At 44.7% G+C, this 13,416-nt stretch overlaps 2 protein-coding genes and 1 long non-coding RNA gene across 3 annotated transcripts; 1 reads left to right on the top strand and 2 right to left on the bottom strand.

Moving 5' to 3' along the window:
• The first annotated feature begins 370 nt into the window (after window positions 1-370).
• On the top strand, window positions 371-2,081 carry LOC117194496 (actin-5C-like). The gene is made up of 2 exons (XM_033399052.1): window positions 371-473; window positions 613-2,081. Exon 2 carries the CDS (start codon window positions 635-637, stop codon window positions 1,763-1,765), a length of 1,131 nt encoding a protein of 376 aa, XP_033254943.1. The 5' UTR covers window positions 371-473; window positions 613-634; the 3' UTR covers window positions 1,766-2,081.
• A 2,416-nt stretch (window positions 2,082-4,497) lies between these two features.
• On the bottom strand, window positions 4,498-8,084 carry LOC117194572 (tyrosine-protein kinase Src42A-like). Its single transcript, XM_033399114.1, has 9 exons — window positions 8,056-8,084; window positions 7,813-7,979; window positions 7,646-7,730; window positions 7,511-7,589; window positions 5,815-5,983; window positions 5,585-5,743; window positions 5,198-5,375; window positions 4,970-5,136; window positions 4,498-4,897 (listed from the first exon to the last, which is right to left on the bottom strand). Exons 1-8 carry the CDS (start codon window positions 8,082-8,084, stop codon window positions 4,986-4,988), a joined length of 1,017 nt encoding a protein of 338 aa, XP_033255005.1. The 3' UTR covers window positions 4,498-4,897; window positions 4,970-4,985.
• A 1,930-nt stretch (window positions 8,085-10,014) lies between these two features.
• Window positions 10,015-13,204, bottom strand: LOC117194669. Its single transcript, XR_004474867.1, has 2 exons — window positions 12,943-13,204; window positions 10,015-10,139 (listed from the first exon to the last, which is right to left on the bottom strand). It is a non-coding gene; the product is annotated as an uncharacterized LOC117194669 (long non-coding RNA).
• Window positions 13,205-13,416: the final 212 nt, after the last annotated feature.

Genomic DNA, 13,416 nt, shown 5'->3' with positions numbered 1-13,416 from the left:
ATTGATTCAGTAATCGGATAAAACTACGCGGGCTGGGCTAAGGGTGTTATCTAGAAAGTAATATCAAATCGAATATCAAAATCGAGGAATATGGTTTCCAATCTTCGATGGAGCACGATTAGCCCATTGTAGGCCAAGGGGGTATTTTAAAAATTCCCCCGAAAATAATGAAAATTGAATAGTTTTAGCGCAGTTCAGGTGAAAGATATCGTGTTTTGTTTTAAATTCAGAGCAAAGATTGGCATGGATCTACAAGTAGAACTTACAATCAGTAATGTATATCGCCATTTACCTCAAGTGCTGCACTTTTTTAAATAGAGGGGGCCTAAGTGGGCTCAAGCTTGCGCAGCGGGAAAGCCGAAAAGCGAAAAAACTCGGCGTCGGTTTACCACTTACAAAACTTTTCTCAGCGAGCTCAGTTTGCCCGCAGCGGAATACCGAAAAAGCAATCGTCTCTTCCATTTCCTTAAAAGGTAATAATTGTGTCTGTCTCTTTGTTAAACTGTGCGTGCGCGTTGTGGCCGTCTGAGAGTGGGTATAGACCCGAGCTGTGGTGTTCTTGTTGAGCGTCGATTAAATTGTACATATTTGGCATTTATTTTTCCATTGCAGAACTTAATCAATCTACATCATAATGTGTGACGAAGAGGTTGCTGCTTTGGTCGTCGATAACGGTTCCGGCATGTGCAAAGCCGGCTTTGCCGGTGATGACGCACCCCGTGCCGTTTTCCCATCGATTGTCGGCCGTCCACGTCACCAGGGCGTTATGGTGGGCATGGGACAGAAAGACTCCTATGTGGGTGATGAGGCACAGAGCAAGCGTGGTATCCTCACTCTGAAGTACCCGATTGAGCACGGCATTGTGACCAACTGGGACGACATGGAGAAAATCTGGCACCACACCTTCTACAATGAGCTGCGTGTTGCCCCCGAGGAGCACCCTGTCCTGCTCACCGAAGCACCCCTGAACCCCAAGGCTAACCGTGAGAAGATGACTCAGATCATGTTCGAGACCTTCAACACTCCTGCCATGTATGTGGCCATCCAGGCTGTGCTGTCTCTGTACGCCTCTGGCCGTACCACAGGTATTGTGCTCGACTCTGGCGATGGTGTCTCTCACACTGTTCCAATCTATGAGGGTTATGCCCTGCCCCATGCCATTTTGCGTCTGGATTTGGCTGGTCGCGACTTGACCGACTACCTGATGAAGATCCTGACTGAGCGCGGCTACTCGTTCACCACCACTGCCGAGCGCGAAATCGTGCGCGACATCAAGGAGAAGCTCTGCTACGTCGCCTTGGACTTTGAGCAGGAGATGGCCACCGCTGCGTCCAGCTCCTCGCTGGAGAAGTCGTATGAGCTGCCCGACGGACAGGTCATCACCATTGGCAACGAGCGTTTCCGCTGCCCCGAGGCGCTGTTCCAGCCCTCATTCCTGGGAATGGAGGCCTGTGGCATCCACGAGACCACATACAACTCCATCATGAAGTGCGATGTGGACATTCGTAAGGATCTGTACGCCAACACCGTGTTGTCTGGCGGCACCACCATGTACCCGGGCATCGCCGACCGCATGCAGAAGGAGATCACTGCCCTGGCTCCCTCCACCATGAAGATCAAGATTGTCGCTCCACCAGAGCGCAAGTACTCCGTCTGGATCGGTGGATCCATCCTGGCTTCGCTCTCCACATTCCAGCAAATGTGGATCTCCAAGCAGGAGTACGACGAGTCCGGCCCATCCATTGTTCACCGCAAGTGCTTCTAAATCGAAGCTGCGGCTGCAGCTGATGCTGGGCGTGGTCATGGTGGTGTCTTTGTCTGTGCTCAGCCATCACATGGTTGAATATTTGGCAGAGTACATTAACAACAATAGCAGGCGCACACAACACCAGCTCCTGCCAGATGAATGCATTCCAACTACTTTTTAGACGCAAACTTTTACATTCTTCACATAAGCAATCCCCCCATTGTGTTCTATTCGAAATTCCAATGAATGTGAACATTCATTCATTTTTGGCATTTACTTTGCTTCCATGCATTTGTATTACAATTACACATACCATACCATTAAATACTTGTAACCGCTTAAAATCATTAATAAAGCGAGGAAAGAACTGAAGCATCCAAGCGATTCTCAATGTCTCAAAGTGCTTACATAATCGTATATGGCATGACTAGGACCAGCCAGCGATCGCTGGAAATGAAGTTCTGCTGTGGGTATGCGGTCATTCGGCTGGTATGCCGTGGCGAGGGCGTCGACGGCGATAAAGCGCCTACTAATAAGGCAAGCCAACCTCTTCTAATATTAACCAAAGGCAAACGGCAGGGAAAACATCAGTTTGCAGGAAATCGTCTGATAACCCCTCACTTGGCTAACTTGTGCCTCATTCCTCTTGTTTGCGATTGCTGCTGCTGCTCACTCGCATGCGGGTGTGATTCAGCACAGCCTCCACTCCACCACACTTGGCTTCGGTCCGCTTATCAGGCCTGGCGTCGACCCCGCCCCAGAAGACTTAGCGGTATTTCTACGTTGATTGATTACAAATAGAGCATGTGAAAGCCAAAACAGTTGCGGCTAGTATTACCTTATAAGAAATAGAATAAGGGAGAATCACACTCGCCATCGCCATCGCAATCGCAGTTGCAGTCACATTCGTATTGAACAACTGAAAATCGAAGCGAAAACACTATGGCTGTTGACTCACACTGAAATGTTTGGAGTCGTCATCAAGTGGCATTGTTTATTTGTAATCATTCAAGCACGGCGCGGCACGGCACTCCCCATCTCCCCCGTCCCCATCGCCATCGGGAGTGCAGTACAATCGCGCGACATTTTAGGCGGGGCTCTCGGACAAGTCCAATTGTTTTATTCGTAATTTAGCTGCGATCTAGCCCAGAGACTTACAATGACCAAATTCAATCAACTGGCAATCAACTTCAATATGGCAAGAAATCGATTAGGGGACGCACCGACTGGCCGATGATGCTCGTATTTGGGGCCTACCGCAGATCAAAGCGAAGCTTTTTAAAAATATTTATTTTCATTTATCGTGAAATAAAAGCTTTGCGCATATACTTACATTCTAGTTTTGGATTGGAAATATAAGATCGAATCGTTCGTTATACATGGCTCTTACAATGAATGCTCTACATATATGGTAGTTCTTTACATATTCAATATGACATACGTTATGTTGGAAAGTGTAAGCAATCCACTTTTACGTTATTGGTTAAATAAATCGAGGAGTTCGCTGAACTCGGTATGTTTTGATTAAAGTTGCTTGTGTGGCTTCTGTAGAACATATACTGGTTTATTTATGCACCATACGTTCCTATTTTTGTGCAGCACAGTACAGATTCAAAGACAGATTAGAGAGTATAATACAGACTACATAAGAACTCATACTAGGGTTAGAATACATTTGTTAAATCAGCCTTCGATTCATGCGTTCTTCGGGTTTGGTTTTGCTTGGAGTACGTACATAGATTAGGCATAGAAATTATTTTAGTTACGTTAATTTGACTTTACGCAGAACTCTTCACTCTTCTTCCATCCCCACACACGCTGCATGCGCTGCAGAAACTGGAATGAATGTTCACCAAATCAAAAAGCAAACAGAGAAAGGATAAAGAATGACGTGGACTACAGTGCGGTGATTCGTTTTCAATATAAATGATTATGCCTTTATTTTTATTTTATAAATTATGAAGAAGCTTTATTTTAAATGGTTTTTTGCTCTAAATGTACATGTACTCGTATATGTGTATGTGTTTGTTTGTGTGTTTAATTATAAATAGAATATAATTAAATGATTACAATTACAATTAAACTCTAGATCGTTACTCATGCGGATTTCAACTGTCGCATGCAGCAAAAACTAGCGTCCGCTAGCACTTGAATGATGATTGGCGCTTGTGGTGCTTTCCTTCGTTTATTATTTGTATTTATTTATTTAATTTTAATTTCATTTTTATTTGTTTGTGATAAAGCATACATATGTATAATGTCGTTGATTAGTGATTGAGTGTTTTGTGGTTTGTGGGAGGAGTGGCAGGTAAGACACGTACGAAGTGGATTAACTAAAAGTAAACAGTTTTTAATATATGTATTTGTTTGCTGCAAATATCGTTTTCATATTTCAGATTGGCCTATCAGCTAAAGAAGAACAGTGTGAGAGTGAGGGTGAGAGGGTGGGTAAGGGTAAGTATGCGTTGGCAAAATAGAATATAAAAGGTTCCTAGGTTTAACTCTGACTATACGGTTGTATATATATATATATATATATATGTATGTATGTATATAGTGTTAAATGAATAATAATACATTCGATATATTTATCGGCAAATGCGACAAATCTATCCATATGCTTGTCATATTGAAACAACAAATAATGAACAAAACATTCGCATTCACTTTTCCGGCTTACAGACTATTTGTTAGCTTAAACGCTAATAACATTAATCGTATGGTATGGAGTTGTTACCAAGACATGCCCTGCCCTGTCCATGAGCCCCGCATGTTTCATGGTCGCAGGAAGCAGCAATAGAAAATGTGTGCAAAACTGAAGTAATTAACTTAATATGAATTGTCCGTTGTGGGATGCCCGACGATCATTGGCAGCTCCTCCAGCTCCTCCTTGCGCCTCGCCACGGCTACTGTCCGCGTCCGTGGTCGCAGGTAGCATTTATCAGTAAGCCTGCGCCTCCTTGTAGTCGCTCTGATCGGAGGTGTAAAAGTCCTCGAGCTTCCATTGGAGCGTCTCGAATGTGGGTCTGCGCATGGGATCCTTGTGCCAGCACTCGAGCATGATCTCGTACAGGCGCGGCTCGCAGTTGGGTGGCAGGGGCATGCGATAGCCGTGCTCCACTTGGGTCAACACCTCCGCATTGGTCATACCTGATTGCCGAAGTGAATCATTTGATTAAATTATGCTCGATTCCTAGAATGAACGGTAGTCAGTGGATTTACCCGGATATGGTATGCGTCAGTAAGTGACCAGCTCAGTGAGGAGAATACCGAAGCTCCAGACATCAGATTTGATTGAGAATTTACTGAAGTTGGCCGCCTCGGGCGCTGTCCATTTGATGGGGAAGCGGGCGCCAACTCGCGCCACGTACTCGTCCTCCTTGATGAGCCTGCCGTTGGAAGATGGATATTAATTTTCATTCCTTTCCCGGCATACCGCCCAAGACTCACCTGGCCAAACCAAAGTCGGCTATCTTCACAATGTTGCCATCGCCAACGAGAACGTTGCGCGCCGCCAAGTCTCTGTGGATGTAGTTCTGGGACTCCAGATAGGCCATGCCAGCGGCTATTTGTGCGGCCATATCGATGAGCGTCTGCATTTTGAGGCTACGACCTTTTCCTGCAATGGCTAAAAGATATTAAAAACACAAATAAGCAATTGCCATGACATGATAAGCGAGCGGGCGGGCGGACGTTTGGTTCTTTCTTTTCTTTTTGACTAATTGCCGCAGCGGGGCGTGAAAATGTTTGTAATTTGACTAATGCAAGCTGCAAGAATGTCTCGAAATGTGCGGACACACGGCGAGTCGTGTGATCGTCATCTGGGGCCCAGCTTACCTTGCAGATATTCCAACAGTGAACCGTGCTTCATCAACTCCGTGATAATGTAGATGGGCTCCTCCACCGTGCAGACAGCGTACAGCTGTATGAGCTTCGTGTGGCGCAGCTTCTTCATGATCTGGGCTTCGGCTAAGAAGTCCTTGGGGTCCATTGTGCCTGAAAGGGGCCAAGACTCATTGTTAAACAAACTCCCGCAAAGAGCAAACAGAGCGCAGCTCTCTACTTACCCGATTTCAGAGTTTTAATGGCCACGGGTGTTGTGTTGTTCCACTGTCCCTCCCAAACGTCGCCGAACTGGCCGGAGCCCAGTTTGCGTACAAATTTGAGGGACGTTCTGTCGATCTCCCACTGGTCGCGTGTTCGATGCGATAGGCCCTCGGTGACAGGTTTCTCGATCTGGAGCGTCAGGTTGTTCGGACATGGTGGATGGATAGAGAGATGAGTTAGCAAATGAATTTTCTATTGTCAATATGGTAGGCGCATTGGTGTTCGGCTTGAGGTAATGATCGCGCCAATTGAGCAATGAGTTTGTAGCATACATTCATTAACCATCATCACCACCTCCCTAAGAACGTACTGCACGTTGCGTTGCGTACCCTTGTGTCTGTCTACATTCTCTTCGGAAAGAGGAAAGGGTCTAAAAACTAAAGGGGGGGTTTTATTCTGTGCTTGGGGAGGGCCCTTTATCTTCCAATCAGAGAGCCAGTTGCCATGAAGAGGCAATATTTATTGCCATACTTTCGGGGCTGTGGCCAGAATTCACTTGAATCGAATGCGCCGACAGGTGTCGCCACAGTGAAAGTAAAGTGCGAGTCGGGCAGAAATGCGACTCTGAAAAAGTAGCATCAAGGATGCCGTAAAGGATATGCAATTTTCTATCCCATGTACATAGAAAATATATGTCTGTGCAGACCAGCCACGGGGCAAGCAACGCACCAACGTCGGATGTACAATATTTTGATAAACTACTGCTTAAAAGATTTCCAAAAAGGGGAGAGATGAAGGTTAGGTTAGGGCCTTATTTACATAGAATCTGTTCCATTAGCTGGCGCTATATGATTTTAGTTGGATCTGTTTTGATGGACTAAGTGGGTTCAAAGTTCAAGTGCCAGCCAGTCAAAGTGCAAAAGATCAATGGAAGTCGAATCGAGTCGAGTCGAATCGAGGGCATACTTGGACAGAACACACTCAAACGCGGCGCCGTTTCCCTTCACTGGGTTTCGGCACCAATTAGATGAAACTTAGCTTTGATCAACGATTATTAAGCAGTAGTATAGGATCATATACGATAGATAGATTGTCTCGATTGCACTTTGAGCGCTGCCGTGGGTGAGATATTGAGCGATTGATTGGCGGTTATTTGGAGATTAAAGGCATTGCAGTCGAATCGCCGTGAAGGGGGGTTGGTGTTGCGGGTGGGGGGGGAGTTGGATTCTGGTTTCTGGTTATTGTTGTGTTAATGGGCAATAAAAACACAACCATGAACGCACATCGTAACGTTTTGTTTTTACATAGAAATCCTACCTCACAGACACCCGAAAAGGTATTTGTCTTATTTGATTAATATATTATATATATTTGTTTGTATTTTCAGTTATTTTCGGTTATCGTTCGGTTGTAGTTGTTGTTGTTATTGTTGGTTATTGTTGGTCATTATCGTTTTACAGACATTATAATTAGTTTTGGTGTTAATTAAAGAAAAAGCAAGAAATATATGGAAAATATAAGACAGTTTTAGTACACACGTGTTGGCATTGCGAAATGAACCAAACATAGGGATAACAATGTTGAATGTTACAAATGTCACAATGCACATCACACTTGGCCGCTGCCGGTCGTTGTTGGATGTTGGATGCGCGATAAAACCAAAGCAAACAATGGGGGCTGTATGGGGATGTATATGTCCGCCCAATGGATGCTTACCTGTACACAGGGCTTGCAGAGGTTGACGCACAGGCCGTCGGAGTCCTTGGAATAGTGCTCGACCAGCTCCTGCAGGGTTCTACGGGCCGAAAGGATAGGATAAATGTCCAAGTACAGTGTGTACTCCGCACTCACCTGAATGTTGTGCGTCTGGCAATGAAGAAGCCGCCCTCGTCCAGTTGCCTGATGCGATAGTGCTTGACCGTGTCGCCATCGCGCACTGCAAAAGAGCATTCACAGTGTATAGTATAGTTTACGAACATTAGAGTACAACAATTATAAATGCCTGGTTCGGCACGCACCTGATAGCGAATAGTCGTTGTGTCGGCTCTCGGAATCACGAATTAAAAATGCACCGTGCTCGTTCTCTGGCAGTAGAAGTTTTTTCTCAGCCTCAATGCGTTTGATTTTGCGGAAGTACCAGCTGCAATGAAAGCGCGAGAAAGAAATTATTATTACTGCTATATAGCTGATATATACATATGTATATGTAAAGCAAACATTTAGAGTTTATTAAGGAAACAGCCGCTCTATCGAGGTTACACCAGTCCCAGTCCCAGTCCCGCCTGATCATCAAGAGGTAGAGGCGGGGCGGGGCGAGGCGATAGACGTGGGTGGTCTGGACCTGCTCCCCCTTCCCCCCACCTCCACGCACTGTGAGTCATGTATCATCTGGAACGTGCCGACTTTTTTCAATGGCAAATTGCAAATTTTTTATTTTATTTTCTGTCGCCATCTAGAGTTATAATATAATCATTATGCAATTAGGCTATAGAGGGGCGTAGAGACATACATATGTATACATTCCACAGTGGGCCAGCGATCCCATTTTTTGACGTAAATTAAAATAATAAAGCTAGAGACTTCAAATTTTGTACACAAAATATTATCGACGTGTATATATATATATCTTAATTTTAGACCGATCCGACCACGCCCACACCAAACGCCCATAAAAGAAAAGATTCGCTAATATTGATTTTTAACACGTAGTCCATTATGATAGAATATGTTATTAAAATTCTTAAAAATTTATATTTTTACACTTAAACTTAATACTTAGAGGGTGATGAATGTTGAAGTTTTTCAAAGTACAACGAATTTATTATTAATCTTCTTCTACATCTATTTCTATTGAAAATGAATTTTCATTATCGGAATCCGATTCGTCACTTTCACACATACCAGAATAAGTATCAGTTTCTAGGGAAGCATTATTGTTATAAAAAATATTTTCAAAACATGGTGTTTCTAAAAGTTTAATAACAGCTTTCGGCAATGGATCCTTTTTATTTCCACCCAATCTTTTTGTCAGATAGATGCTCGATACAAGAGGATCAGAGGAATCCATTGCTCTTTGGAAAACATCTGTCATATTGTTGCGTCGTGAATCCTTTCGAGCATGTAATCGTCTGTCACTCTTATAGTATTTATTGCGTGCTTCCGAAGCGTTTTCTCCAAGAACACCTACTGGCAGTACTGATGCTTCTATTATTTCGAAACCGTGAATTAAAACTTTATGAACTGTTGCCGACATCGGAAACCATGAGTACAAGGACATATATAGTGTAACTATTTCTTGACAATATTTTTTAAATAGTTTTGCATCAATTGACAGCTGGCAGGAAATCGCAATACCTAAGATTTGAGCGAATAGCTTAGCTTTTGAAAAGGCTTTTCTTGCTGTGTTGCCGTCCTTGGTGTTTCCACTTCCATTTTGTTTAGGCTTGTCGACATGTAGAGCCATATTCCTCCACATCTTCTCCTGTATGAGCTTTTACTTTTTCGCCATTTCTTTTTTTCCATTTTCATCTCTAACTTGCCATTTTTCGAGTCCAGTTCTATAAGCAATTTTAAGAACAAACTCAAAAAATCGAATCCATGCGTGAAGTGGACTCATGCCACATTGTAATGTTCCACGTCTAGGCTTAAATTTCGGTGAATCCATATTTCCACTTTCCATGAAATCTTTTGGACTTGCTCTACAGATGGGACATAATTGGCAAGATTTAGTTTCAGCCAAAATGTTCAAAACATTCCCGTCTAAAAGTGTCATATGCAGATTATATTTTACTGTTATATTTCTTCCATTTATAAATGTGCAGACATATGAAGATAAATCTTTAATTTGATCGTCCAAATTTTTTTTTTCTACGATAATATGGTCTTTAGTCTCTTTAACAAATTCAAGTTTGATTGGCCTACAAAATCTAATAGACTGAGGAGTACGATTTAGCCACAATATATTTCCAATATCATCCATTAATTTGAGAGGAACCATTGTTGTCGCGAAAAGGGATTGGTCAAAAACCATTAGATCGCTGACAAAAAAGTTTTTCTCCGTGCTTTTTTTGTATGCCTTCAGTTCTTCGAAAATCCAACTCGAAAGTGCTGCGGCGTTTCGATTATTCTCAATGTAAATACTGAGCAGCTTTTCATAAGTGAACTCCACCTCACCTACAAATAAATTAAAATGCGCACACCGGCGCAAAATGGCGCAAAAACAAGTTTTAGGATTATTTTATACACAGCTTGCACTACAATATTACATAATTACTTTCTCGCACAATTGCGCACAAAATTAGTTATTGACCATAAGAGACGGGCACATTGGTTAAGTATTCTCTACCTTTAGGTTAGGTTAGGTTAACCCGGACGGCCCTCAGCGGGGCCACGCATAGGCCAATATGGCCCTTAGTTATCCGGATGGGGGTGTGTATGAACCGTCGCGGGAGTGTTAATGTGCTTTTAAAAAGTCCCCGAGAATCGAGGTGTTTTTAGCATACGCCAGCAGTTCCTGTGGCGTCCTTTTGGAGGCATCTTCCAGTGATGCCAACACTGGGGCGCCCAGGTATCTCCTCCTTGCCCTTGAGAGAGCCGGACAGTTGCAGACGAGATGTTCCATTATCTTCGAGGTTCTGCAGGTGGTGGTACTCCTCCACCTGCTATCAGTCTGGTCTCTAGCCTGCTTCTCTAGATCGCCTTGCAGCGTTCTGAGGGAGACAGGCACGTTCTCGGTTCTCCAATTCTCCAGCCCGACGCCTTCCTTAGCTAGTACGTCCGCCGCTTCGTTTCCTTCGATGCCCTGGTGGCTGGGAACCCAATAGATCCGCACTGTCTTTGTCGTGCTTAGGATGTCTAATGCCTCCCTGCTCGCCAAGACACTTCTGGAACTGACCGCGGACGACTGCATGGATCTTATCGCCGCTTGGCTGTCGACGAATACGTTGACCGCATCGTGTGCTCGTTCTGTTAGGAGAGCGACCTCCGCTGCCTTCCCGATGGCAAAAACTTCTGCCTGGAATATGCTGCATTGGTCCGGTAGCTTATACGACAGCCTTATCTCAGGGTCTGTACAGTATAGGCCCGCTCCTACTCCTCCTTCCATCTTGGAGCCGTCTGTGTATATGTTGAGGTGCTCAGTTTGGTCCCTTCCAATTTTCCAGTCTTCAGGTCCCAAAGATGTGGTTGTTTTGACGTCAAGGCAAGTTTGGGGGGTCATGTAATCAGTTGATCTGGTCATGTCCCTGCCAATTGAACTGTGCCCGTATCCTTGTATGGATAGGTTTCCTGATGCTATAAGGCGTTGTGCTGCCTTTCCCGCAATCAGGCGAGCGTGAATGTCCAGGGGGTCGATTCCGATTATAGTTTCGAGTGCTTTTGTTCGGGTTGACCTCAGCGCCCCTGTAATACAGAGCAGAGCCTGTCGCTGAGTCTTTTCCATAAGCTTATGGTATGTCTTCTTTTCAATAGCCTGCCACCACACTAAGGCTCCATACAGCAGAGTTGGTCGCACCACCGAGATGTAGATCCAGTGCATTAGAGCAGGTGACAGGCCCCATGTGCTGCTGAGCATCTTCTTGGATGGTTAGAGCGCAATGGTAGCCTTCTTCACCCTTTCCACTACATTGGGCCTCCATGCCAGCTTGCTGTCCAGTACTGTGCCTAGGTATTTCACCTGTGATTTTGGAGTCAGCCTAGTTTGGTAAATTTTCGGGGGGGGGGGTCCATATCGGTACCTTGTACCTCTTGGTAAAGAGGATGAGGTCCGTCTTGTCCGCGTTGATACTGAGTCCTACCTCTTCCGCCCACTCACGTATCTCCCTGAGTGTACGTTCCATTATGGAGCTGAGGGTCGATGGACATACACCCGTAATAAGTATGCTTATGTCATCTGCATAGGCTGTTATTTTTGGGGCCTTCCTTTCAAATCTCTTAATGAGGTCGTCGACCACCAAATTCCACAGTAGTGGCGACAGGACTCCACCCTGAGGTGTGCCTCTGTGTGCCCCCTTTACCATGGAAGCGGTGCCCCACTCCGATTGCACCCGTCTACAACTTAGGAGGTTTTTGATCCAGACGTTGATTGCAGGGTGTATGTTATTCGCTTCTAGGCGACTTGTTATTGCGGTTGTTGCCACGTTGTTGAATGCTCCTGAGATGTCCACAAATGCTCCCAAAGCATACTTTTTGTTGTGAAGGGCGCTCTCGATGGTGGCTACTAGCGAGTGTAGTGCCGTCTCCACTGATTTCCCTTTAGTGTAGGCGTGTTGGTTTATTGACATCAGTCCCCCTACCTCATTCCTGATGTGTAAATCCAACAGCTTTTCTAGTGTTTTTAGTAGAAAGGAGGTAAGGCTTATCGGTCTGTAATCCTTGGGACTCACGTGGCTGCACTTTCCTGCCTTAGGGAGGAAGACAAGCCTCGAGGTTCTCCATTGGATGGGGATATAGCCTATACTTAGGCATGCTGAGTATATTGAGAAGAGCCATGGGGTAATAACCTCTTTGGTCAACTGCATCATGGCTGGGAATATCCCGTCCAGTCCTGGTGCTTTTATGGCCGCGAAGGAGTCTATGGCCCAGTGGATTCTCTTAGTGGTTAACAGACCTATTGGGGGTGCTGTTCCTCAGTAGCTAGTTCCTGATGCTCCTTGGCGTCAGTGACCTCGGTGCATCCAGGGAAGTGCGCCTCCATTAGTGCTGTTAGGGCTTCTTTACTGCCCTCTGTCCACTGTCCATTGTCTAGTTTTAGTTGGCTCTGTACTGTGGGCTGCTTTGAGAGCAGCTTCCGGAGCCTAGCGGTTTCGGCCACTTTCTCAATGTTGGAGCAGAAATCTCCACGGGTTCCTTTGTGCCTTACGTATTTCCTTCTTGTAGCTCCTAAGTAGGATTTTATATTCCTCATTGACAATCTCTTCGTTCGCTTGTTTGGCGATCTTGAAGAATTCCTTGAGGTTGTTCCTTTGGAGAGAGAGATCTCGGTTCCACCAGAGTGGCTTGGACCTCCTCTTCGTTCTCGAGGGTTTGCACGATGCATGGTAGGCGTTCAGTAACTCGTTGGATAGGGTCTTTAGGGACTTCTCTATATCCTCCGCGGATTTCACTGAGCCCGGATTCGCGAGCTTCGAAGTAACAGTCTTTTTCTCTACCTTTGGACGACACAAATTAATACACACAAAAACATATTCAAAAACATGAGCACAAATTTGTTTAATATAATAACTCTACATACCCTGGCCTTTCTTTTCCATTACTTTGATTTCAGTTTTTGAACTTAGTTTCAATTTGGTAAGCTCTCAAAGTAAACAAACAGTTTCCCGCGTTTTTTACTATCGATTGCAGCTTATCAAACAGCTGACTTTAAAACGTTGCAAAAAGGCCAAGGATGCATTAAAACAAAAAAGATTTTTGATTTTTATACCCGATACTCAAAATGAGTATTGGGGTATATTAGATTTGTGGTAAAAGTGGATGTGTGTAACGTCCAGAAGGAATCGTTTCCCCCCCCATAAAGTATATATATTCTTGATCAGCATCAATAGCCGAGTCGATTGAGCCATGTCTGTCTGTCCGTCTGTCCGTCCGTCCGTCTGTCCGTCTGTCCGTCCGTCCGTCTGTCCGTC

The sequence above is a fragment of the Drosophila miranda genome, assembly GCF_003369915.1.
Source record: "Drosophila miranda strain MSH22 chromosome Y unlocalized genomic scaffold, D.miranda_PacBio2.1 Contig_Y3_pilon, whole genome shotgun sequence".
NCBI classification, from domain to species: Eukaryota; Metazoa; Arthropoda; class Insecta; order Diptera; family Drosophilidae; genus Drosophila; species Drosophila miranda.
Note: the sequence above shows the minus strand (reverse complement) of the source record. Positions and strands in the feature narration are given on the sequence as shown.